Consider the following 26317-nt stretch of genomic DNA (forward strand, 5'->3'; position numbering starts at 1 on the left):
TGTAATTTTTCCTTATTACTTCATTTAGTAATTTTTTGATTCAATAAAATGAATCCACGGAAATTAACAAAAAAAAGGAATGTATTCATAGTTTTATATAATTGTAAGGGTAGGCACAGGTATTCCCTAAAAAACAAGTCTATACTAAATCCATTTGAGAATGAACAAAAAAGACATAATCATGAATTTTTGTTTTATGCTCTTTCTTTGCCAGGGGTCATTCGGCATGTTGGAGATGCCCTGAAAGACCATGCCTCAAAATCTCGAGGGAAGATCTGCACCATCGGTATAGCACCCTGGGGGATTGTGGAAAATCAAGAGGATCTGATTGGCAAAGATGTAAGGCCTATATAGACATAGATGACCTCCAGTATCTATAAATCTTCCAGTTATTTTTCCTGTCATCTCCATCCCTCACTTAGCAATTCCTCTTAGAATTATTGTCTGCAGCAAAAAGCCAATATATACACAGGCTTTCCATTAGGGTTGATGGCAGGTTTTGATATGGCAGCAATAAAAATTCCTGCACTGCATCTTATTTAAAAATAAATTATAAGGGCAATTCATTAAAAGCCATTCTTGAAAATATATCAAAGCTTCATCTTTAGAACTCTATGGACATGTGAAGGTGCTTAAGAAAAGACTGATTGCAAAACTTGAAATCTGGTTTATTTTCAAATAATACCATAATGCCTTGGTCACATTCAAAATTTCAGGCTATCCTCCTGAGAATATATTTCCTTCTATAAATTTTTATTGATGCAATTTTGAAAGGTCTTATTAGGTATTGTACCTAATAAGAGTGACCTCAAATAATTCACCTTCAGCCACTTTCTGAAGGACAGGACTGGTGTTTCTCCTATTCTTTCACACCAATATTCTCTTTTAAAACTCTAATACAGTAAGATTAACTCCTTAATTTTAAATACATTAATAGTTTGCCTGCACTGCTTATTTGTTACCTGAAACTTTTCTGAACCCATTTTTTTCTCTCTTCTGGTTCATTCTTAAGAAATCTCTCTGAGAACCAGTGACTAACTATGCGTGGAAGAGATACAGTTTTCAATCTGCATAAAGAACTTCTTCCTAGTCTTCATTAACCTAACACATTCTTCTGTGTATGTTCTGTATCCATGTCCAAGTTGGGAAGGGAAAGAAGATTCAAGTATCTCTCAAGTCAGGGGAGTTGCAATGATTATAAAGAAAATTATCCAACTTGAGTTTATTGCAATCCACTATGAAAGTACAGCTGTTAGGGGAAAGTGTATTAGCATGGAGTTTTGTGCTCTAATACCACAAAAACAAGCATGATCAGACTTTGCCACAGTAATTCTGAGTCACCAATGAACTCTTCTGAGGTGCAGTGCAGAAGGTAATTAGCAGAAAAAGCTAATCACAGGGATGCGTTGTATCTTCTTAAAGAAGTGTAGTGTACACATAATTTTCAAATATATAGTCTTCAGTGATTAGGCATGGGGTTCTGGAAAAACATCGGAAACAAAGAACTTAAGAAAAACATAAAATTAGCCATGAATTTTCAAACATTCCTATTCCTTTATTACTTTTTTTCCTCCTGTTGTAAAGCTACTTCAGTTCTGAGACAGTCACTGACTGTTTAAGGGGATCTGGAGCCTTCTTTCCCAGAAAAAGCTAAAAAACCCCTTGATTTTCCAGGTGTTCCAGCCAAGCGGAGCAGCTCCCCAGACTTCTGATTTCTTTAAGCAATGCTTTCCTCTAAATATCCTTCCAATTGAACAGGAAAACAAGAAGTTGTCCAAAATAAAATAAACAACTTTTTTTAAAAAAAACTTTCTTATTAAGTTATAAGAGACTTAATATTTACTCTGATCATCAGATACAAAATTTAAAAAGTTTAATATGAAGTTACAACTGATTTCGGTAGGGTCTTCTTCTATTGAGGCAGACACAATTATGTCAGTAGGGTTACAATTACAAGGTCATCACTAAGAACAAAAATATTTCAAAATACACCTTTGATAGAGAGCATAAAATTTATCCTCTCAACCTCCTTGCCCCAAATAGTTTTATAAAATTATTGATCAATGGCATGATGTAATGCTGAATCACATCTGGTTTTATTCATCTCTGATGCATGTGTAATGGATCCTGCTTTATGCTTATTTATATAGAGTTTCATCTTCCATTTAATTACCTCATCAGGCTGTTTTATGAAGACTTTAGTCCACTGAAATATTTGTACGCATTTCACCCTCTAATTAATCACAAATCCCTTACACCTATGTTGAACAGAATATAACACAGCTTGAGGTAGGCCGCTAATGTCACTTAGTATGGGCCTTCACAAAATCACTTTTTCCTTCTCACTGTTTTCCCACCCTTCCCCCCCAGCTTTCCTCTGTTATTTATGCCTCAAAGGACTTTCTCTCTTATTCAGTGCACGCAGTTTCTTTAGAAGGATTTGTTGAGGAAGCTGTTTTGGAAGCTTTTTAAAAATCAAAGTGTACTGTATTGACTGACTCATTAGAGGTGAATGCTGTGAAATGAACCGAGAAGGGGAAATGTAAATAGTACCATAAGCATGTAAAATGAATCATCATTAAGCAAGAAACAAAGGCCACAAAGGATCATACAGGGGGGAGAAAAAGTCAACCAGTAGTAAAAGGCTTGGTGAACTCTGGCATCAATGTGGATTTATGCCTATATGCACCATGTCGGGTTAAATTATGGTCAGAACTGAAGTGTTGTAAAAACCTACCCTTCCAGCATCAGATAGAGGCAGAAGACTGTTGTAGCCATGGGTTTTGGAGGGAAAGAGGTTGCAGAGGGGGAGCTGTGGCCATTGCACATGCCCCAGTGCCTGTGGCCTCCCTGTGTCTCATGGCAAGGGAGGCATGCCCAGCCAAGGTGTTCCTCTGCTAATGCCTCAGCCTTATGGATCCAGAAGCCATAGCTGAGGACTTTAATTATATTTACCAGCCCTTCCAAGTCAGTCAGCCTTCAGGAATCCTGGGGGACTTCCTCAGAGCCATAAAGAAAACTGACCAAGTTAAAGGAAATACTATTGCTTTTTGCTATTTGTTATATTGTGATGATTAAAGATCCCTAAAGACACGTGTTACTTCACTACTGTAAAAGCAATATAGCAGAAAACAGTGAAACGCCTAACACTCTCAGATTCTAATTTAGAAACAAAGTGCACAAGGGAGTTAGTTGCCTTATTTCCCCATATTTTCTGATAGAACTGAGAAAGTATAGTGGCTTGCTCAGTTTTGTAGAAAACTGTGATTATAAACACGTTTCTTCCTATACACAGAACCATTCTGCCTTCTAAGACAGTACACTTTGTAAGTCACTGTAGCATGCATGTCACTGCTTTCAGGATCTGTTCAGTCCTCATTTGGTTTTAATTCTAAGTTCTCAGTAGGAGAACCAGGGGTAAAGATATGGACTGGCATATTTGTAGCATATGTGGAGAATTTGGACCATGAACCAAAAGGTCCAGGTACCTCTGAATTAAATCAGGAGCTACTCTGTTCCCTGGTATGCTCCTGAGCAACAAGGCTGCAGAAATGGTTTGATTTGAACAACAGCTGCTGCTCCTTGAAAAGCAAAGCATGCATCCCTTTCTTTTTCCATCACTACTTTGAGCTCGCTCTTTGTCACAAACTCTTTGCCTCCACATAGACTGCTCAGATTCATGCACTGGTTCACATGGCACTTGCAGGCTCGTTGTCATGGTGAGTTACGCTGAGAGATTTTTCAAGTCTCTATGTTGAGTGTCATATGCCTACAGGGAATCTAAGGAGAACAACAATGCTTCCCTTTCAAGCTCGCTGCCACCTCAGGGTGCAAAGGCAAGGGCTGGGGTTAGCCCAGCCACTCACCTATTGACAGAATTCCCTCATCCTATGCAGCATGAGGACTGCTTCACAGCATGGCTGCTGTCACATTCATTAAACTGTATTTGGAGGGACTGTCTTGAGCACAAACTATTCCTTTCAGCTCTGCAGAGAAAGGTATCAAGGGACATTGTTCCCTAGTCTCTCTATTCTCCCTATTCTCATTTCAAAGTTGGATGGGACTTCGAGCAATCTAGTCTAGTGGAAGGTGTCCCTGCCCATTGTGAGTGGTCTTTAAGGTCAACTGCATGATCTTTAAGGACACTTCCAGCCCAAACTGTCATGTGATTCTGCATCTGTAAAAAGACAGTGAGAAAACAGCTTAAAGTCATAGTTTTTTCCAATTATTTAGTTTGCCTGTAAAATGCAAGGCGTTGAAAAGAACAGATGAATGGAAATTGCAACAGTCAGAAATCACAAATCTGCTGGGTGTTGTGGAAGAGCAAGTAACCTCGAGGAAGTAGCCTCAAAGCTTAGTATGTTCTTACCTTCCTGAAGATTTTGTTTATCCTTTTCTCAGGAAGAATCTTGCAGTGTGGTTTGGGAAATTTTATTGTCAAAAAAATAATTCAGATGTGGAATTGTGCATGCTGTGAACAGTTCAATTGAAAATACTTGTAGTCTTATTTTCACATCCATTAAATTTATTAATAATGTAACTCACCTTGTAACTAAACACGGAACAAAAGCTTAGCTTTCTAATCTGTCCTGCAGCAGCATTACTGAGTCAATATATCAAGGCTTCAGTACTGCAAGTCATTAGAGCTGCAGATCAAGATGTCACAGATAGGTTTTGAGCTGTGGCTCTCAGGAACAAACCACAAGCTGTCAGTAGAATTGTCTGCACAGTGGCCTGTACTCATACAATGAACGGGCAACTCAAAGGATTCCTCTACTGTAAGGCCTTGCTGGTGTCCATTTATTGAGAGATAGGGTGGACATCAGTTTTAAAAATTTGCACTGTTTAAACTTGATTTTATTTGATGTTCAGGGATGTGAGAAAGAACCTTCCTTCTCTTTCTGACAGTGCCATGGGCTACATGGCTTCTGTATCTGTGGAAGCTAGCTATTAAACACATTTCATCAGTGTACTGATATTTGTTAAGTCATATGCAGCTATAGAATAAATTGTTATGAATGAGTCACCAAAAGAAGCAGCTCAGATTAATAAAATCTGAGCCAGGGCTCTCACCTGTTCTCACAGAGTGTAGTGCACTCCTTTGCTGTTGGCCAGCTGCCCTCTAGGTCTTCTCAGACCTATTCCCTCCTTTTGCAGGATGAAGAGCTTACAGAGCACCCTTAACATGACAGTTTATTACACCAAAAGAAGTTTGTGTATTTCTCCTTGGTGGCTAAGAGCAGATCAAACTTAGGCAGACATTAACAAATGAAAATAATATATAGAGAGAGATCTCTGGCTAAAGAATTGCTAACACATATTGTTTTAAAATAATTGTGTCTCAACTAGAGATCTCTTTAGTATTACAGAGGGAGAAAAGCTTAGGAATAAATCAATAACTTATTATATTTCTCTCTGCAATCATCTGTGTCAAATTTTGAGTGTACATATTTGTGCATTAAAAGCACAAGACCTGAAAAATGAAGGATGTCAGAACTCTAAAGAAAATTCTTTGCAAATGAAGGATGGTCTCCAGCTGAGTTTTATAACAAGTCATTGCAGCACTTCTTCAGCTAGGACTTCATTTTACAGATTTTCAGTTTTGTCTCTCCAAAAAGACAAGACTTACATAAGAAAGGCAGAGAATAGTATTGCTAGAAAACCTTTGAAGTATCAGTCAGGATGCCTTGACACAACACCAATTGTTTTACTGTGTTAGTACAGTCTTACTTATGTCAACAGACACCCACCAAAGCAAATGACAGCCAAAGGTGGCCCCATGCTATTATTTGGTCTGTCTGGTGGCTATGAGCGGGATAACTCTGTGGCAATTTACTCAGTCTGCTGCACAGTTTCTCCTGATGAAATCAAATCAAAGGAAGTGAAGCAAACTCCCCACTGAACAAAAAATTTCTAAAGCTGTTGTGAACACACCCAACTGCCCTTTCACTGATGCTAGGAGTGGGCCAATAGTTTTTCCAAGAAAATTGAAAATATGGTGTAATATCATGTGTACACCTCTCCAAGAGTGGAACTCATCTGTATTTGTGTATCTCCAGTGCTGGTGGTCCTGCACCAGCCAACACTGGAGGCATGGTGCCGGGTGGGGTATGTGAAGGACAAATCAAAGAATTTGGTCAGAGCAAGGTGAGATTTTACACCAACTGTCTAGCTAGTCAGCACTAGACACAGTATACAGTGTGTGTGCATAGTCACCCAGACCTTTGGAGCACTGACCATCAGCTGGATTTTAAATGAAGCCGTGAACTTTGATACTATTGAAACAGATTACCCTGGAAAACCCTTTAAGCCATGTCTGCATCTGAAAGGGCAGTGTTAAGGTCGTTTTCTACTTTACATACAAAAGACAGTAGTGCTCAAGTGCAGTACTTTGAGTTTGAATTTTTCTTTTGTTTCATCTTGTCAGCTCATATCTTGTAATTGATCTAGTTCAGAGGCTCTCTTCTGTTAAGTATGCCTTCTTTTTCCTCTGTCTCTGAAATGCAGGTGGTCCGACCATACCAGACGATGTCCAATCCCATGAGCAAGCTGACAGTGCTCAATAGCATGCATTCTCATTTTATTTTGGCTGACAATGGTACTACTGGTAAATATGGAGCAGAGGTAAAGCTTCGTAGACACCTGGAAAAGCACATTTCACTTCAGAAGATAAATACAAGTGAGTAACATGTTGCTTGTATTGCTTTATAATTGCAAAAACCTCACACTATAAAGAAGCAGTAATTCTGCACATTTGGGGGAGTGGTTCTACTGTCTGTGGTGACTATGATCTAAGGAAAGCAAATAATGAACAAAGATAATAAAATTTTATTTTAGAGTGCAATGGGTTTTAGTGTGCACAGCAGAAATAGCTGGATTTGGTTCTGCTAAGTTTCAAGCAGTATTGGCTAAGTTTCAGATTCCACTCAGATCTGTGGTAGCCTGTCTTCCTTAGAACTGTGTACAGTTAGGTTCTCCTTCATTTAGTAAAGAAAAGGGTGAAATTAGCACAGTTAAAGAAAAGGGTAACAAAATATAAGGAAGAGTTTTTTATTATAAATATTTTTCAGGATGAAGAGACACTGATATTTATAGGCAGTGAGAGTGTTCCATAAAAGTGCTGCTATACCTTTGCACTGTGTTTATTAGTTTCTCCTAGGCAGCTGTCATTAGCCAAAGTCAGAAGCTGAGTTATGAACTTAGATGTTCTTTCCACTTCATCTTTTGCAACCCTGATGATATCACATCATGACCAGACTGAAGCCCCAATTTTTCTCTCAAAGTTGTATTTTTTCTTTTCATGTACCACTTTCCTACCTAAAAGAAAAGAATAGTCACCTAAGAAAGAATTTCTGCATGGATAAAATAAAATGTGATATCTCAATTCTAGTATTATTTTTTGTGACATAGGCATGTGAAACTGGAATGAGACTAGGAAAAGCATTTAGCTCTCAGACATCAGATGACAAGGAATTATGGGCAGGCCCAATTGGGTGAATGAAAGCTAGAATGTTCTTCATGCTTCATAAAGTTTTCTGTATGATGAATATAAATTAAAATATTGTGCCTCTTACAGCCTTCAACAGCACTGCATGAACTCCACTCACTACAGGCTTATTGTTTTTAGGATATCAAAGTTACATTGTTTTTTCTCAGAGAACACTATGTAGATACACACAAAATGTGTGCACCGTAAGCAGTGGGTGCATGCCTGGGAGCTTCCTTAGCTGATGAAGATAGTGCAATCTAATCCTAGCTTGACCAGCAGCAAAAAGACACATTTGAAAATGGCATATCATGAAAATACATAAAATTGTGATATAAACAGCAGTTATTTTGAAGGCCTTTAAAAGAAAACTGTGCGCTTTTACAGTTTACAGCACAAAATTTTGGTGGCAAAATCTTATCTTAAAAAATAAATATCTTTAGAGAGATTTAACTAAATTCAGATTTGGTCAAGAAGCTTATCTTTTAAAAAGTGACTGATGGATGAAACTACAGACTTTGGTCATTCAAGTCAAATGCTTGCCTGGCTTCTTCAAACATCTAAAAAAATTAAGAACTTCTCTTCTCTGGTTTCTTTCTGCAGTACACCCCACAAAAGTAAGCATCCTACTTTTCACTTTCCTTTGTGACAGAGACTGTCCACCATTTAATCACTCACTCTCTCTTTCTCTTATAAACACAAAGATACTTGGATCTTACAGGACTTCCTCAAAATAGAAATGTGAAAAAATTGTTGAAAAAGAAATCTGCCAATAAGATTTGCACATCTTGGTTCAGTGGCATCCAGAATGTCTCTGCAATGTTTTGTTTTTCCTCACATTAGAAGAGGGTGACTGAGTCCTGCCCACACTCTAGTTATTAGGAAGTTGGCCATATGGATGAGAAAGACCACCTGCCTTGTTGGGTCAGCCAAACAGATGGCCAGTTTCTGATGCTTTATTTTACCCTTATTTATAGCAGAGCATCCTCCTGTGCATGACAGGGCATTGCTGCCAAGGGATTTTTATCCAAAGGGGAGTCTGTGCAGCCATGCATGTATGTCTTTACTTACCATATTCCACTTGCAAGCATGTGGAGTGGGGGAAAACACTGACAGCACCACAATTTTCTTTGTGGGAGAGTCAGGAAAATGTGCAATTTTTGATTAATCACTAAAAAAGAGAGTCTGCTCTAGAACACAGAACAGATTTAGGAACTCATAAACAACTGGTAACTTTTTATTTCACAGCCTGCCCCTCGACAATAGTGCTGAAAGTACATTTTTTTTCTTTATTTTTAAGTCTGCCTGAGTTTTACGTGCTAGACTTGTCCTTTCTTCTTATCTATTTTCCTTTGCTTTAACTTTGTTTTTCTGCAGTGCAGTGATAGCTCTCCTGGATATTTGGGGTCACATATAGTTCACAAAGGGAAGCTTTTAAGTTGTTCTCACATATTAAAGACCCAGAAAATGGCATTCCGTTCAAGTAGACTAGGCAAGTGGCAGTCTCTTTTATAAAATTTAAGACTAAATTGGGTCATTAAATATGTCAGATAATTCTGGTAATCTCAGCTTTTTTTATTCCTAATACGGCATTATAATCAGTCATTCAGCAGTATCCAATTCCTTGAATCAGTGTACTATAAAATAAGAATAAGAACAGTATAATAATAGGAAGAAGAAGAAGAAGAAGAAGAAGAAGAATCTCCAATTATGCCCCTCACGAGCACTAGGGAAAATATTTTATCAAGTATTCTGTTTTCCACTACCTTCTTAGATTTCACCACTTCTATTGCTCTTATTTTGTCCTCAGCAAACACTCAGGAACTAAAAAAATGCTTTTCAGAAATGCAGAGGGTGACATTTGTGGCCCTGAGCCTGCAGGTTCAGCACAGAGTCACTCACTTGTGCAACAACCTAGAGGTTAATTTGATGCTTTAATGCTCAGCACAGGTTTTTCTTATTTTCACAAAGGAAGGCTATTTTAACACAGCCCATTTTTTGAAGTGAGTCTCAAGTTGTCTCAAAGTCCTGGGATTTCAAAGTGCATCATTTTGTAGCATGACATGTTGAAAATAAGAACTTTTCTGAAAGTGTTTCAAGATCAAAAGGAAATATTCAAAGTGATCTGATCAGAAATGTTTCTGGTCTCCAATGCAACAAATATTTGGGTCCTGGACTTTTTACAGAATTTTCAAGGCACAGAGATCATTTGAAGATATACACTGAAAAGAAAGAAAGATATCTTTGTAACTATCTCCGCCATAGAGTTTATTTGTATAGCATTACGTGGTTAACTCAATAGTTCATGTAAAAGTTTTTACATTGAAATATGGAGTCTGTACTTTTCAAAAATATTGCATTAATAAGCAGAAGATTCTCAAGATAAGGGTACAGAGATTTTTAATGCAATAAAATGCCCCAGCTCAAAATGGAGATGCAGAAATTGGAGGGCAGCTGTGTTTCCATCTCTGATGCTCTCCTTACACTGTTCTGTGGCAGGAAGGGATCTACCACATGTCAGGCTGATGTAATCCACCACTGCCAGCTTACTGATTTCTGATTCACTGCTTCTGGAACTGCTCAAGAGACTAAACTCTGTCTCATTGCCTTGGACACAAGACAGTTCACAGCTGTCTGTAGAATGACAGGTCACACATAGACTCGAACAGACTTCTGAAGGTCCCCAGTGTGAGTCTCTTCTCAAAAAGTATTTGCAATGCTGAGTAAGTTTATCTATAGCTTCCTTTAGCCAATAACCTCCTATATTAATATTCAACCTAGTCCAATCTATAAGGATCCTAGCAAAAGGTTTACAAATTTCCCCAACCCTATCACCAGCGTGTTGTCTGAAGCTCACAAACTGCTATTTTTGGGCATTTTCCCTTCAGAGAACCTCACCCTATCAAGAAAAATATGTCTCTGATGCCTTTTCAACATCACTGCAGGTTGTACAGGAGGTATAGGATAACTCCTTAGGCTCCTTTTCAAAAGGTTAAACAAACAATTCTGGCTCAAACTCTCCTCCTTAGGTATATGCTCTAGGCCTCTAGTGACCTATGCATCTTCCTCTGAACACTTGCCGGTTTCTCCTCATCGTTCGTGAACAGTACAAACCCACATTCAGTGCTTCAGCTACCGCCCTGCTAGTGATGAACAGAGTGAGCATGGGACAAGAGCCCACCCTTGGTCTAATGTACCCAAGTACCTGGCGTGCTTCATGTGCACCAAGAGTATGCTGGTGCCTCACATTCATGTGGGCACCCACTGTAACCCTGAGTCCATGGTCTAAGGATACAATTGTCTGATTAGAACAAAATTTCTGTTTTACACTGAATAGCCATAATATACCTTGGAATTCTTTTTTAAGAATGAACACAGAAAAATTGCAATTTATGTGGGAATTTTCAAGTTTAGACTTGATTTTCGTAAATGTCATACAAGTCCTTACTGTCTTTGAGACCTAAAATCCATTTAAAACAATGTAATCTGATAAATTACAACAATAACTAGAAGTCATTAAACATCCATCCTCAGGACATAATCTGCCATGATATTGTAGGACTAGGATTTAATTATTCTTTTTCTAAAGGTTCATGTACATCCCTCAATCTCATCTACAGTATTCCTTGGCTGGAGTCATTCTGAAGTATTGTTTCAATGCTAAATTTTATTCAGAAGGAATAGAATTTCTTCTTTTCTTTTTCTTCTTTCCCTGATGCCTGAGAAGTCTTCAGTACATTGTAAATTTTTTGTATCCTTTACAACTGCTTTTTCCAAAATATTGTATACTCAGACCTTCTTTCAAATGGGTCACAATGGTGCAAAGAAGTGTTTCCAAAGAAGCTGTTTAGAGAAAAAAAAAATAAGCAGAACAATTTTCACCAGTATGGTCACTGGTTTCAAAATCAGTGCATATCTTATGATCACTCAAGATGTGAAAGTGCAGCTAGTCTATTTTTTCCTCATCCTGTGGAAATACTAGTGGTCAACACAGAGCAAGAACTGAATGTGTCACCAAACAGATGATGTAAAGGAAGAGAAAGGAAATAAATGAAGCATGTGATTACTAGAGATTACCTATTGCAAATTCTGCAATTATAACATTCCTGGACACTAGCAAACTATTTTTCCAAAGTGCTGTAGAATGGCCTGGTCATTTGCTCAGATGTACTTCATTACCATTTCTGCAGAACGTTGCTGAGTAATGCAATAGACACATCAGCTGTGCCTTGAACCAGAAATATAAAAGAAATCTGTCTACAAAATGTGCGTTGGAAGTTACAAGTCATATTCATTCCTGCTACTCCACAGATGGTTATATTAGAGTAATTGCCAATGTAGCAACTCAGCTAATACATTTGATCTGAGGTTTGTTAATAATTTTCAAACAAAGTCACTCCAATAGGTTGACATGCCGTGGGTTTCACTCATTTGGTGATTACACAGAACAATGCTTTCTCATTAACAAGTGTGGTCTAGAACTATCTCATATTACATATAAAGGGCCTCTACCAGCACTTGCAGAATCTTGAAAAATCCTACCAAAAGCTTCTTCCTTTTGGCTTCGGACTCATGTATGCATAATATGCATATAATTTCATTTCATCTCTTGGCACTAAGGCTTTCCTTTCACATGACAACATAGTTGTTGCTATTAACTGACTTTTTATTGCTGCTTGAAGTGTTCTCAACTCCTGAAGGAGTTTACAGCATGGTTGCCAAGCACTTGCATCACAAATGCTTACTTTCCTTCATATGAGTGCTCTTACTGGAGCAGAGGAGCAAGACGAGGACAAGGATTATTTATATATAATGATCATTACACATTGCATGTATGAACTCTTTTCATTTGAATGAAAGTTGTTGTGAATTAATAAGAATGTTGTATGTTTTTTCTTTAAAAGAACACATATCATTTTGTCAGCAGAATCAGAATTTGGACATGACACTTAGGATAGCATAGCCCACCACAGCACAGCATAGCATGCACTCATAGCATGTTCTTGTGTATGCATAACCAGTTAGTGAAACATACATTTTCTGTCTTTCATGTACATTTCATGTCTTATACCACATATGTGTCAGTAATAATACTTGTATTCGACATGTGTCAGGAAGGAATGTGTCAGGAAATGGTAATGTAGTGGTTCAAAAAGCAGAATAAATAAGCTTTGTGTGATATTTGCATACCTGACAAATGGTCTTGAAAACATACTGACTACATGTTAATGACATTTTATTTTTAGATTCAGATATTTTGCTAATATTGAAGGCTTCATACATCAAAATATTAAAATCTTCATCAGAATACTACCAGAATTTTTCATTCTCTGTAACTCTCTGTCAGAGGTTTTACAGTCTTAAAATTTGCTTTGGAAATGGTTGGAGTGCAATCAGTGAAGCAGTAATGTTCAAATTGGGCTTAACAGCTACCATCATAGATTAAAATGTAGAAAGATCTAATGTTTCCTCTAATTATTTAAAAGATGATCCCATACTTAACTAGATTTCTGACATTTTATAGTATTAGATACAGCCTCCAGAGAAGAAAAGAGGCAGGTGAAAAGAACAAAATGAGGCAAAAAGACTTCACTAACATGAGGAATGAGTATAACAAGTATATGTAATGTCACCTAGCCAGCAGGAGTCCAGGCTGTGCTGATGAGGAAGGAAGGCTTTTTTCTGCTATTGAAAACTTTTCATAAAATTAGCTACCACCTTCTTCTTCAGAAAAAGTTATCTGGAAAAATAATAAAAAGGCAAAGGAAAAAAAAGGTCTTTTCTTATATTTTTAACAATTCCATTTCCAGGAGAGCCAGAAATAATGTGAAAATATGGATATGTAACCAAAAACATATTTGTAACCAGAATGTTGAGCCAGAGGATGTAAAGGTGCTGTGTGTTTAACTGGAAATAGACCCCTTCAAAAAAATCAGAAAGTTTGAAGTAGTTTGCTTTATTTTGTATCTTTCATAAACTTCTCAACCTTTTATAAATCTTTCAACCTATATACACTGTAGCCTTTTTGAAGCCTACAAGAACCACTTTGCACTGCTAGGTCAGTTCCTACACACTGGAGCGTGTTGATATTTCTGAGGAAGATTACCACACCAAATCCTTAGGGTGTGTAGATCCACCTCATGAAACAAATACTCTTCTTTTGAGCAGTGCATTACTGGAGAAATTGTCTCCCAGACCACAGAGGACTAAATGCAGAATTTTACTGTTCATTATCATGCTTCAGTTATTCTGATTTTAAACATGCCATTTGGTGCTGAAGGTTTGCTCTACCTCCACTGTATGCTGTTTGAAAAACAGACAGATAATAGGCATTGGAACCTGTGACCTTGTATTTAATCTTTCTTCTTTATAGAGTTGGTTAATATACTTGAATTTTGGTAGGCCTGTGAGAAAAAATTACCTCTGAATAGGAATTGATAGATAAAGTTAGGTGATTTGAGTAGGTAGAGAAGGCAGTTTAGACAGTATAATGTGTCAGCAATATCTGTTCATGTGACCCGTGGACTTCCCTTTGTCATCCTATGCCTGAGAATATATGAAGGGGGCTGGGGAGGCAAAGGGACGTTCAACTGTCATCAGTGGCACCTTCTCTGACCATTACATCATCATCAAATACATTGGAATTCTCATTTGATTCAGCATGTCCTGTGCAGTCCTAGATGTATTTTCATAACTACGTAGCTGGGAAGATTTAGGTACAGACTGCTTTCTAGGAGAGGAAGTCTGCTGCAGGATTGAAAATAAGACTTGTATGAAATTTCAGCAAAACCCAGAACTTCTTGAAGTTTTGACTCATTTCAGATTTTGCTAGAGACTGGACTTGGGTTTTTTCATGAAAAGCACCATGATGTTTGTTGATCAGGCACTGAAGAAAAACATACTTCAGAAAGGGCTGACAAAGCACGAGGTTAAAAATCATTTTTGAAGCACACAATAGACCCATGCAAGTGAATCTATAAATTCCTTTCACAAACTTGACTTTAAAAAGACAAGTTTGTTTAAAACACGTGTTTTCATATGATTCATATAGAAGAAAAAGAGTACAGGGTGAAAAAGCTGAAAAAGGGTGTTTTCAGCTCCCTAATTTTTGGATGTTTTAGATTTATTGAATTTATGAAGCTGCAAAACTAAGAAACATTATTTTAGGATTAATCCGCTTCAGCCAAATTTCTGATATTCTGTATCTCACCTATTGTAATTTTCTGAAACAGGTGAGAATAAGGGATAATTTTCTGAGATTACATAGAGTCAAATATGTTGAAAAATAAGCAAAATATGACAAGGAAAAATACTTCAATATGTAATATGAGGTAATGTAGAATTTGGATTTGTTGCAATGCCATAGATTTCTAAAGCTCTCCATACAATATATGGTAGTGCTCACATCCAAAGGGAGCCAGGGAAAGCACTAGGGAGGATCAGATAGAATGTGAGAATTTCTGAAACTGTAGTTACTCCTGTGTGTCATAGGCCATTGCCTACGGGTGATGAGCTCCAAGAAGAGTGAAACCAGTTAGGTCCTCTGGTGTTGCCCTAATAAGTTGACTGCAAGGACAGATAGGGTAAGTTTTGACTGAAATCCACAAAGGTTCTTGTGTGTGTGTTTGTCTCTGTGTGTGTGTGTCTTTGAACTTGAAGTGCCAGCTCTGAACTATGTATTGCCATTTTTTAGAAGGTAACCCAGTGGTTGCTTGGATGCTTGTGAAGCTCACAAATCCCAGGGTTTAGTGTTATATAGGCCCTTCCCCGTCACATTTCTTCCGAGGACTCTCTGAACTTTATGCTTCTGCAAAGACAAGTAAAAAAAAATCCAAATAAGATACCACAAATCTTTTCTTGTTACCATGCTGGATTTTCCTTTTAAGTCTTTAGTATCAGTCCATTATTAAATGAAGATATGGTTATGGTTATGGTCATGGTTATGGATATGTCAGGTCCACAGATTTGTCTGTCAATGTCAGGTCTGGCAGGATGGCAGATACATCAGTAGGTGGATTTAGAGAAGCAAGGAAGGAGCACTGAACAAATAAAAATGAAAATTAAAGTATCAAGGTAGAGCAGAAGAGAAAGGAGAGTAGACCAGGACAAATATAATATGATCATAGTCCTAGCAAAGATGAGATAAAAGAAGATTATGGATTAAGCAGAAAGAGACAGAGAGAAAGTGAAAAAGTGATTCCTTTTTACCAAAAGGGAAATAATAAAGATAAGAATGCAGAATGGATGTGAGTCTAACAAGGAGAACAAGGAGAATGAATGAAAACTACAAAGGCAAATAACAAAGATGAACAAAATAAAATTCATAGTAGAGATTTTAAATTGTGTTTGGGAAGTAGGAAAATAAAAAGGAAATTACAGCAAATTACATTCAACAAGCCTATAGTAGAAACGTGAAAAAATAAATTGAAAAGAAAAAAAAAGTCAAATTGTTGTGAGCTTCCCTTTATTAGTAGTGGTTGTGTATCAATCACACACAATTCTCTAGTTTTGTGAATTTCAGAAACACATCAAATATTCTTACATTTTTTTTGTATTGGCTTACCAGACCAGTTTGATTTCTCTAGACATAGGGCCTGGTAATGAGTCTCCAAACAAATTGATGTTCCCCTTAATTTCTGAATATAAAAAACTATTAAAGGTGTTCAGAAAAGAGTAGAATGAGTTTTACCTCTTTTTTTCTCTCTTTGTTATTTTTTCTTTTTTTTTTTTAATCTGTAAATTTCTCTCCTTTTGTTGTGGAACAGTTCTTGAAGGATTAAAATAAATACCTCTCTTATCTTTGCCATATCTGGAATAAGAGGTTCTGCTCTAGTGAAGATGGTCAAGACAAGGGATGTGGAAAAGAAAAAGCTGACTGAAAAAGTGCAGCTATGTGAAATTAGGTTTGAACAAGATGTGACATTTGGGAGATGTTCCTGTACTTCTGGGTAATAAAACCCAGCACTCTTTTCCATCATCCTGTGAAAGCAAGATCCATTCCCTTTTTGCCAGTTATGATCACTTAGAAATGTAATTTTTCTAGTGGTAAACATATTGTAGCTGTGATTTGAGAGCTGGAGTATGCAGACATACTGTATGTGCAGGTGATCTTATCTCTTTGCCTTTTGCTATTGATATTTTAGCCAAAAAGGTGTCATACATGTCAGAAGGTGTTTCCAAAAAGTTTCCTGGAAACCAATGGCTAGAAAAAGTACCCAGTTGAAATCTTATTTCAGTGTAACCTAATATGAAGGATCTGGATTATTTTAGGATGTTCTGTTATCACTTAGTCCTTCTGAGCTAGATGGGACCATAGGGAGTACCACATGGATGTCCAGAGGTGAAGCAGACACATTTGTGTGGTCAAACCTTTTAACGATGTTGTGAATTCAATATAATTTTAAATCTACTTAAGCATCACTTACCCTGTGGTTAGACATGCTATATTAACAACCAAAGAGCAATTTTTATTGACTCTGCATTACTGTAAGGCAAATATGGGTTGAGAAATTTAAAATTCTTTTCCTCAATCTTTTAAGCTTACACCAGGTCTTCTGCTTATTTCAATTCCAGGTCATGTTTAATTGTTTATCCACTCTGTGGATAAGGCTTGCACTAGGATATCTGAGTACTATGTAAACACTTGGACTGAAATGTTTCTGGAAGCCACAGGTTTTATGTGGAGTTTCTTTCAGCCATTGTTAATACATTACGCTGCTGTATATACTCTGCTTGTCCCGTGAAGCATGGCAATAGCCTAGAAACTGAACTTCTGAGACAGACTTCTTGAGCTAAGGACTTACTTTATTTTTCTTTAATTTACCAGAACATCTAAATTCTAATATGAGTTTCAAGACACCTTAAGCCTCTCAAAAAAAGTGTAATGAAATGCTATTTTGCAGTTAAATCTAAGGTCAGATTTAATCAAAATGTAGTTTAAAGCTGTCAAAGTTCTTGTAAACACATCAGTATTGTTATTGAACTTCACAACAGTTTTATCAATCATCCACTGACAATCAAATGAGATTTTCTACTAAATACCTCAAGTAAACAATCCTTGCATTGAAAGGCCCTGGAGTATATAACCTCATCAGTTGAATTAATAGCCTATATCTGGAAACATGTCATCTGTTTGATACAATTAAAGTTTTTTTACACTATGGAGCACATGTGCAAAATGGTCTGCATGTCTCTCCATGCACCATTCCCTGACAAACACTTGTAGAAACTCTAACTAAATCTCTTGATTTGTAATTTTTTTATTTGTTTGTCAGTCAGTAAGAGAGCATTGAGTTTACCACTCACGGAAACCATTATCCTAGGAGAATTTTGCAGTTAGAAAGATAGATAGCTCTTGCCTACAAGCAGCAGATCCTTTGCAGGGATGTACACAAGGTAGTGGTGCAAAACAAGTCTAAAGCCTGTTATAGGAATTGTCTACTGCTGAGAGTCTGTTGTCTCATTAGATAGGCACATGCAAACCTGGAGTATGATGACCAGTGGATAAACCTGTTGATTCATGTACCCTGCTATCTGGGCTCAGGAAGATTTAGCAATCTGTGAACCTGGAGAGTAGGCCTGTGCAAAACTGTATGGGCTGCTTGATCATACAAATATACCTGCTTTCCTTAAGACCTGATGAACCCTTCCAGCTCAGTGATGCCTCATACATCTCTGTATGAGGATACATACATGCCTAGGATAGGCTCAGGTTTTCTAGGTTTTCTAGGAAGGCTGAGAGTCCTGTTTCTGCACTGCACAGATGAGCAGCTTGTGCCTTGTTAGGAAAAGACATTGAGCTGTCAGGTTGACTGCTCACGCATCATGTGATGGTTTGTGCAGGCTTTCTCTGCCCCTCTTCTGGGACAGTTTGAGCTCTCTCAGTATGTCCACAGTGTTAGGTGTAACCTTAAGCATGATGTTCTTCCATTGCATCCAGCCTCTGGAGCTCTTGCTGTCCAGCTGCACGTTGTGCATGAGGTGTGGCACACGTTTCCAGCTGTACGTCACTCCTGTGCTAGCTGCTGTGCAGTAACTCCTTCAGCAGGACAGACACAGACCCCAACATCCTAAACAAATCCGAATAATTACCGAACTCTACAGGCAAAATTTCCAGGTAGAAAAAGGAAATTAACATAGGACAACTCACACCAAAACATCTGACCTGATGAAGGAGCAAAGGTGGCCAGCAGGAAATCAACTCAGATGTGCCTAGCACCATGCAGTGTTATGATACTGAAATTAGACACATTTCTGCCAGGTTAGTCAACTAAAGAGCCTGTTTTATTTGACTGAACTCAGGGCTGAACTTACAGATAGTGTACAGCATAGTGATATGTCCCAAAACAAGGGGCTCCTAAAACAAGGGCTAAAAACGTGAGTAGTAAATGCATTTTGTAGTAAACGAGGCATTTTATTCACTTGTTGGTCTATAAAAATGTGGGTAGCTCATGCTTAGCTCTTCACTAAAAGAAGGAGTAATAATTTATAAGACAGTCATACATTATTTATAAATATACTCAGAGTGTAAAATATTAATGTTTTTCCAAGAACTGGGAAAATAAAATAAGGCTCCCACAAAGCAGAGTAGATATGTTTTAGCCCCTTTTCACACAACACAGATATTTATGCAGCTTTTCCTTCCTTCCATTTCCAAATACATTGATTTCTTCTAGTTTATTATTTTAATTTACATATTTATGCATTACAGCTGTGTCAAGGGGAAAATGATGGGGTTTTTTGTATATTAGCAGGAATGCCTACAAGTGCTATTTGGTGTACATTGGGAAAAATGTTCTGATGTGTACACACTTTCCTGGAATCACAATTGTCAGAAAGTCTCACTGGCTCTGCTGCTGACCACAAAGGCAATAACACAGTAACAAAGCTTGAAGTTGACTATATAAATCTTTTGCACAATATTGAAGTCTAATTTCACCAGCAGTATCCACAATACCTGACACTGTGAAACACTAAGCAGTCTCATCTATCCTGCAAAAATCCACACTTACTGAAATATACAAAATGCAAGTTATTTTTCTAGAAATCAGTATAGTGATGAGCCTCAGGTCTTTGACACTTTCTTTTTTTTGTATGAATCATAATATTGAACAAAAATAATGACTTATTTTTCTATATTCTATAAATGAACTCATGAGAGGCTATCTGTACTTTTGAATTTATAGCAGAAATATTAAGAATTTAGTATGAAATATTTAGAATTTAGTATTAAGTATTGAAGAGCTTATTAAATAATAATATGCTAGTTAGTACAAGATGTTTCCCACATACCTGCTATTGGATACAAACTTAATATTTATTTTGAAAATCTGAGAGAAAAAAAATCTCCTGTCTAACAAACAATTTTTAATAACACAGAAGAAAAATGCAGAGACCACTCTTAAGGTGGAAGACCTTTGATTTTGCAACCAGTTATTTTTCATCTTGAACTGTTATTTAACTAAGACATAAACATCACAGTGCTAACACATTAGTCAGCATTCACAGCCAATTTCAAGTCCACAGATATACTGCTAGACAAAGTTTCCTCTTTCCAAAAGGAGACAGAAAAAAGGCTTTTTGAAACCAAAGATCATCCTAGAAATGCTTTGCAAAATGAACTAATTACATTTAAAAATAAATCCTCCATGTAATTATCAGATGACCATAATTTTTCAGATATTTAAAATAATTCTCCCAGACTTAAAATGTTTCTAAAAGGATATTAAATAAAAAGCTGATTAACATGTCATTTAGTGCCTTCTACAAAACAGAAAAAAGTAAAAATTAATGTTACTGTACTTTCTTCTATGTTTGGATGACAGCACCATGTGATAGGATAATAATGTATTGCCCAGCACCAAAAAAGGTTCTTTGCAGTTTCAGATTGTGCAATGTTTCAGAGTAATGCATTAATGTTACTCTCTTGTTAATAAAATGTGAAACACACAATTTTTAAGGTTGTATACTTTTAAAGTACTTATCAATGAAAGCAACAGTTTTGTTGAAGATAGTCCAACAGGATGACTGCTAGCCTTATTTTTTCCCAGACTAGGGCCATTTTTTGGTAAATTCCACAAAAACATGAAAAGAAAACTTTTTCTTTCTTGAATTCCTGAACTGCCCGTTATAGTGCTTGGCATAAAGTTCTTGCCTTGTGGATGTGTGCTAGGAAGCAGCCGTTCCAGTACTGTAGTCCAGTTTTATGTCAGCAAGGTTTCATTTTGGCACTGCCTCCTTTCTGACAGTCTCAACTCAAGCAAGAAACTCTCTTTGTGATGGTGTCCTTGACATTGTAAGGAATGTATTATCTCTGCATTTAGCATCTCACCTGACAGCCTGCCGTTGTCTTTCCAAATGAAGTGTCTGAAACCAAAGGCTCCCTGTGGATATATCAGGCACTGCTAACCCTTTCTTTGCAGACTGTTGTTTAGAAATACAGCTCTTACAAAGAATTTCTCATTCTTTTATTTCTGAGGTGATTTAGAAGGAAACGGATTTTGATTAGCAGTTAAAGAGAGGTTTATCAGCTACTTTTTTCTCAAAGTTAGAGGTTCTTGCTGGCATCACATGCCAACATTCTCCTAATTGTCCCAGTGTTACATTAAGACAAAGCATAATCAGTTCTCAGTTTCATATCATCATAGTTATAAATAGTCAGTCAGCATCTTCAGACACACTGAAATTTTTCTGCAGACTCTCTGCATTAATTTCCAAATTCCTAATATTTAGTAGCAGGGAAGCATCCAGGAATTTTTAGTATCACGATTTCTAAAAGTTTAATTCAAATATACTCTGCATTTTGTCTGAGAGTTGTTGAGCTGCAGACATCTTGGTATAAGTAGCTATGCTTTTATACTCAAATGAATATAATGTCATAACTAATTTAAATATGATTGGGAGCATCAAAGGAAGCTGAAGATGTGGTAATTTCAATTTGCTTGTCTTTTTGAAATTTTGTGGTACTCAAGCAGGTTATTTCACTATGTCTGTTGACTTTCTTGCCCACAGTGGATACCATTACTGCTCAGAAATTAATTATCATAAGTCCATGGAAGTTCATAACATTAGTACTAAGACAGCTGTAGTCAAGAGAACTTTCCTGAAGCCATAAGATGTTATACTTTGAAGAAATTGCAACAAAGTATTATTAACTGATTTAAAATATCATTTCTAATTCCAGAAATTAACTGGAATAATTTGCCCACCAAAATAAAGAAACAGTAGATTTTTCCAAATCAAAATTATTTATGGAGAACAATGAAATTTAAAATAAAATTCATCTATTTGCTAAAACCAGAGAGAATTTCCCAAATGAAAACGAGATATAGAAATCAAGTTTGTGCTTTGATCCTTTTTTTTGTCTCACAAAGAAATGTGCCAGAATGATTAAAGAGTTGCATTTCAGTCTGGAACTTAATTGTACATGATAAACCAAAGTTCACATGACTTTGGGGAATTTTTTAACTTAAAACTACAAAGTTTCATTGGAGTCTGAATTGGAGAAAAGTTCTTTTATTTTACTAGCGTCAAATTAGAGGATTGTTTTCATGCTGAATGTATTTCTAAAGAACCAGAGTACAGAAAAACTGCCATCTGATTAACTACAGTGAAACACAACTGGAACACTTGCAGAGAACTTTTATATGCTTGGCAACTCCTGTGACTATAAAGGCTTTTATTTAAAATATATATGACAAAAATTTATAAGGAAAATCAAAGATTGCAAGAGAAATTTTAGACATATTTTCAAATGGCCCAAAACCGCAAAAATAGTTCAGCTATTTAGACTAACCATAATTATTTATATTATGAGAATTTTTATCTTGTGGAAAACACTGGGAATGAACAGACTTTCTGCAGAAGGACAGAACCTGCCTCAGGAACAGTTTAAGATACACAACAGAACTGCAATTATGATGATTGGTGAGCATCAGAGCATCATTTCAATACAAAAAGTTTTCCCTTTTAGTCTTACAAGAAGGCTGTAGAGACTTCACTCCTCTGGTAAACAAGAATCTTCTGAACTCTATCTAAAACTGATAATTTCTAATGTTCTGTATGTCATGGCAGTATTCAGTCATGGTGTCTTTCCCCCCCTAATGTGCTAGGAAGATGAGTCAAACTCATTGAATCTTGTCTCATAAGATGACAACTTTATATACACTCCTTTTGGCTTTTTCCTCCATTCATTCCAGTTTGTTCTTTCTGAGCCAGCCTGAGCACAGGTACAGATAGTATTTTGGATGGAATTTCCGGAGTGGCTTGCACAATGGCACTGAATTGCCCATTTCCTCCTGAAAATGTTTTGCTGTGTGTATTCCAGGATCATAACTTTTCCTCGTAGTCTTCCTATAACAAAGACAGCCCTCTTTTCATCAGCTTTTCTAGTGTTTCCTCCTAATGCGTTCCCAGTTTACGGCCCTCTTTTATTAAACACCACATAAATGGCTTTTCATCTCAAATTGTGAACTTTCTCGATTTCTATTAATCCTCAAGATCATCCAGACACAATTTGTCACATTACTAAGAATTCTTCTTAATATTATCTTATTAGCAGGTGTCTAGATTGGGTAGAACAGCAATTCAGGGAAGTCTTTAATATTATTAGAAAAAATTGACCCTTGCTCTCTGTGCAAATCATTCTGTTAATCACCTTGTTATACTCCACCCCTCATATGCTTTTTCATTAGCCTACATTTCATAATTCTACCTGTGGTTTTCTTAACATTAATAAGCACCACACATTTTACTTAAGTTAATGATAAAAAAGCCACAGACAAACAGTAGAGACAAACATTACAAGGCATGCTGAGAATCACTTCAGAAAACATAATATTTCCTTCAAAATGTTTCAAGAAATGCCTAGAATATTTTCCTTTTACATATATAGATAAGAGTTTTTTTCTGTCTTTCTTAAAGAATAGTTTATCTAATTTTTGACAGTAATTCAAGTCCTTAAAATTATTGAAAATCATTTGATCTGTGAATATTTCTAGAGGGTTTAATCAGATTTAATGCTCCAGCTTCACAGACTTACTTTTGCTTTGGAGAATTGTACACTCTCTAAATGAAAACTTCATTAGACTTATTAACAGTTGTTACATGGCTTTGTGCAACTTTTTCAAACCCAGCTATTAATAGTGAAGGACATTTTTTTCTTTTTCTTTTTTTGGTGAAATGGCAGAATTTTGTGCAGAATGCATATAGGTTTTTTTAGAAAAAGCTACTTGAAAAGGAAAAGAAACTTCTGAACTTCTGTCAGGAAAAAATTTCTAATAGAAAATGTTCAACTTCTTCTGTTGCCAGAGTCCTTTTGAATGTCCTAATCTCAGCTGGTCAAGTGACTACCTTTTCTAGCTATATTAACACCAGCCTGGCATCAAATTGCCTTTCTCTAAATCCACAAAACTTTCCTGGCAGTCTGTGTTACCATTTTTGCAGAGGGATCCCATGTAATTACACCAAAAGTGCATAAAATGAAGATGCCTCTCCTTTGGTTAGGCACCAGTTCAGCTCTCTTTGGAGCAATGTACCTGGTGTGGGGTCTGCAACTCAAGGAACACGCTGCAAAATTGGAGAGAATTCAGAGAAAAACTGTGAGACTGGTTAGAGGTGAAACACAGGTACAGAACTGACTTGCAAGAGAATGTGTTCAGTTTGTTGAAGAGAAGGTTAAAGGGCTGCCCAACTGCATCCTCAAAGTGGATCCCACAGAGCAGGAAAAAATATCATGGAGGTAATTTTGAAACAACAAGCAAAACTATTGGAAGACCCAGTGATGGGAAGCTGATATCATGCAAAAGCTAGACCACAAGCAAGATTCCAGTCTTTATTATGAACACATGAGGAAGAAATGCAGTAGTTTCTTTATGATTTCCAAACAAGATTTGGTCTTTTTGAAAAAAAAACAAGCATGGTCTATTTAAACATAACTATTGTATTTGAAATAGTAGATAATTCCAGAATATAATGGTTTATGCAGTGGAACTGAGGAGATAGCTACACTGGTCCCATCTGTCCTCAAAATAATGATTTACTGAATGCATTTTCTCTGACATTACACTGTACAGTCATAATGTGATTATTTCAGTCTGATTCTTTTTCTTCTGTCTTCTGTTATGTCTTGTTTGCCTTGCTGGCTTTGCACTTTTTAAATTTCTTTATTGTTGTATTTATTTATTTATTTGTTTTGTGTGTGTTTGTGGTTTGTTTTGTTTTTGGTTGGTTGGCTGTTTTGTGTTGGTTTGGTTTTTTTGTTTCTTTCTTTTGCTCCAGGAATTGGCCAAGGGGTTCCAGTGGTGGCCCTTATTGTGGAAGGAGGTCCCAATGTCATCTCCATTGTTCTGGAATACCTGCGTGACACTCCTCCTGTTCCTGTTGTGATATGTGATGGCAGTGGCCGAGCATCTGACATCCTTGCCTTTGGCCACAAATATTCTGAAGAAGGAGGGTAAGTAATTTCATAGCATGTGTTCTTTCTCCATCCACAGGTTCAATTCAGTGATAAAGTAGAGCACAGGAAATTATTAACCATATTGTACAGAAGCAACACCTACCTCACATGGCCATTTCCATGTTTGATATGGGTAAAATTTTGAAGGTATTCAGAGCATAACAAAACAAGACTTAAAACAAGCCTCATCTCTGAGCCTGCTCTGCTTTAGGCTGGAGAGTCACAGCTCCCTCAGCCTTTCCTCATATATGGGGTCATCCAGTCCCTTCATCATCTTAGTGGCCCTGCTCTGGCAGCAGCAGCTACTCCAGCCCTGGAGAAAATTACTCTGTAGTGTGTCACCACCATACGTGAGATTGTTTATGACAGAAAAAATTAATTTGAGGAGCCCTTCTTTGCATCCTCTTGAAGAAGTTTGGCTGTCTTCTTGGTCTGTCTCTTGGATAGGCCTTTCCCAGGAGCCAGTTAACAAGGATTTGGCTCTGCCTTGTAAGGGTTCAGTTGCAAATAAGGCTACAGGCATCCTAGATCAAGAGTAGCAGCATGTCCATTAGAAACTGCTGAAGCTTTCTTTGTCCACAGCCTTGTGGCTGCCCTAACCTGTTCCTTACCTGACAGCTACAAGCACGCTCAGAGGGTTTCCAAGTGTTCAGCAATGATCATGGACTTTTCCTCCCAGAAGTTCCAAAATCAGAACTCAGTCTGATGCCCAGAGTAGAAAATAACAAATAAAGGGAAGATTTAACAATTTAAAAATATAAATCTGTAAACACTGAGCTCTAGACCAAGCATGTCTTATGTGTTTTAGAAGCAAATGTGATGATGAACTCACTCAACCCAAAACTCCTACTGGGAAACAGATCGTTTTCCACAAATGCTTAAATCTATTTTATATTCAGGTTTGTGCTTAGTACAGCGTTACATCTGTCAAATATATGAATGTGCCAGGTTTCACTGAATCTTTGAGAAGTTGTTTCTCTGTTTTCAGTGACCTCGCTGATAACACTTCACATAACATATTCTTTATGCTTGTATTTGCCATGTACATCTGTACATCAACCTTGTCTGTGCTCTCATATCACCAGAAAGGAAAAAAAAAAAAAAAACACAAAAAAAAAACCAAAAAAAAAAAACCAACCAAACAAACAATTGTTAAGTCCAAAACCACCAAACAGGAGGAGATTTAATTAATTTATTTGAATATATAAATGGAGCTTGTATGAAAGGTTTTTTACAAGGACCTGTAGTGACAGGACAAGGGGCAATGATTTAAAACTGAAAGAGGGTAGCTTTAGACTGGATATAAGTAAGATCCTTTACAGTGAGTGTATTGAGCCACCAAACAGGAGAAGACTTAATTAATTTATTTGAATATA

The 26317-nt window shown here is 36.9% G+C and overlaps 1 protein-coding gene across 2 annotated transcripts in view; it reads left to right on the forward strand.

The window, feature by feature from the left end:
* Positions 1–26317, forward strand: part of TRPM3 (transient receptor potential cation channel subfamily M member 3) — a 373625-nt gene that overhangs the window by 251154 nt on the left and 96154 nt on the right. For both annotated transcript variants that reach the window (XM_039719170.1, XM_039719179.1), the window contains 3 exons: positions 215–339; positions 6508–6679; positions 24764–24938. In XM_039719170.1, the coding sequence (XP_039575104.1) occupies positions 215–339; positions 6508–6679; positions 24764–24938 (472 nt within the window). The remainder of the gene's footprint in view (positions 1–214; positions 340–6507; positions 6680–24763; positions 24939–26317) is intronic.

Source organism: Passer montanus, unplaced genomic scaffold, assembly GCF_014805655.1.
Source record: "Passer montanus isolate IOZ18808 unplaced genomic scaffold, ASM1480565v1 scaffold105, whole genome shotgun sequence".
NCBI lineage: Eukaryota > Metazoa > Chordata > Aves > Passeriformes > Passeridae > Passer > Passer montanus.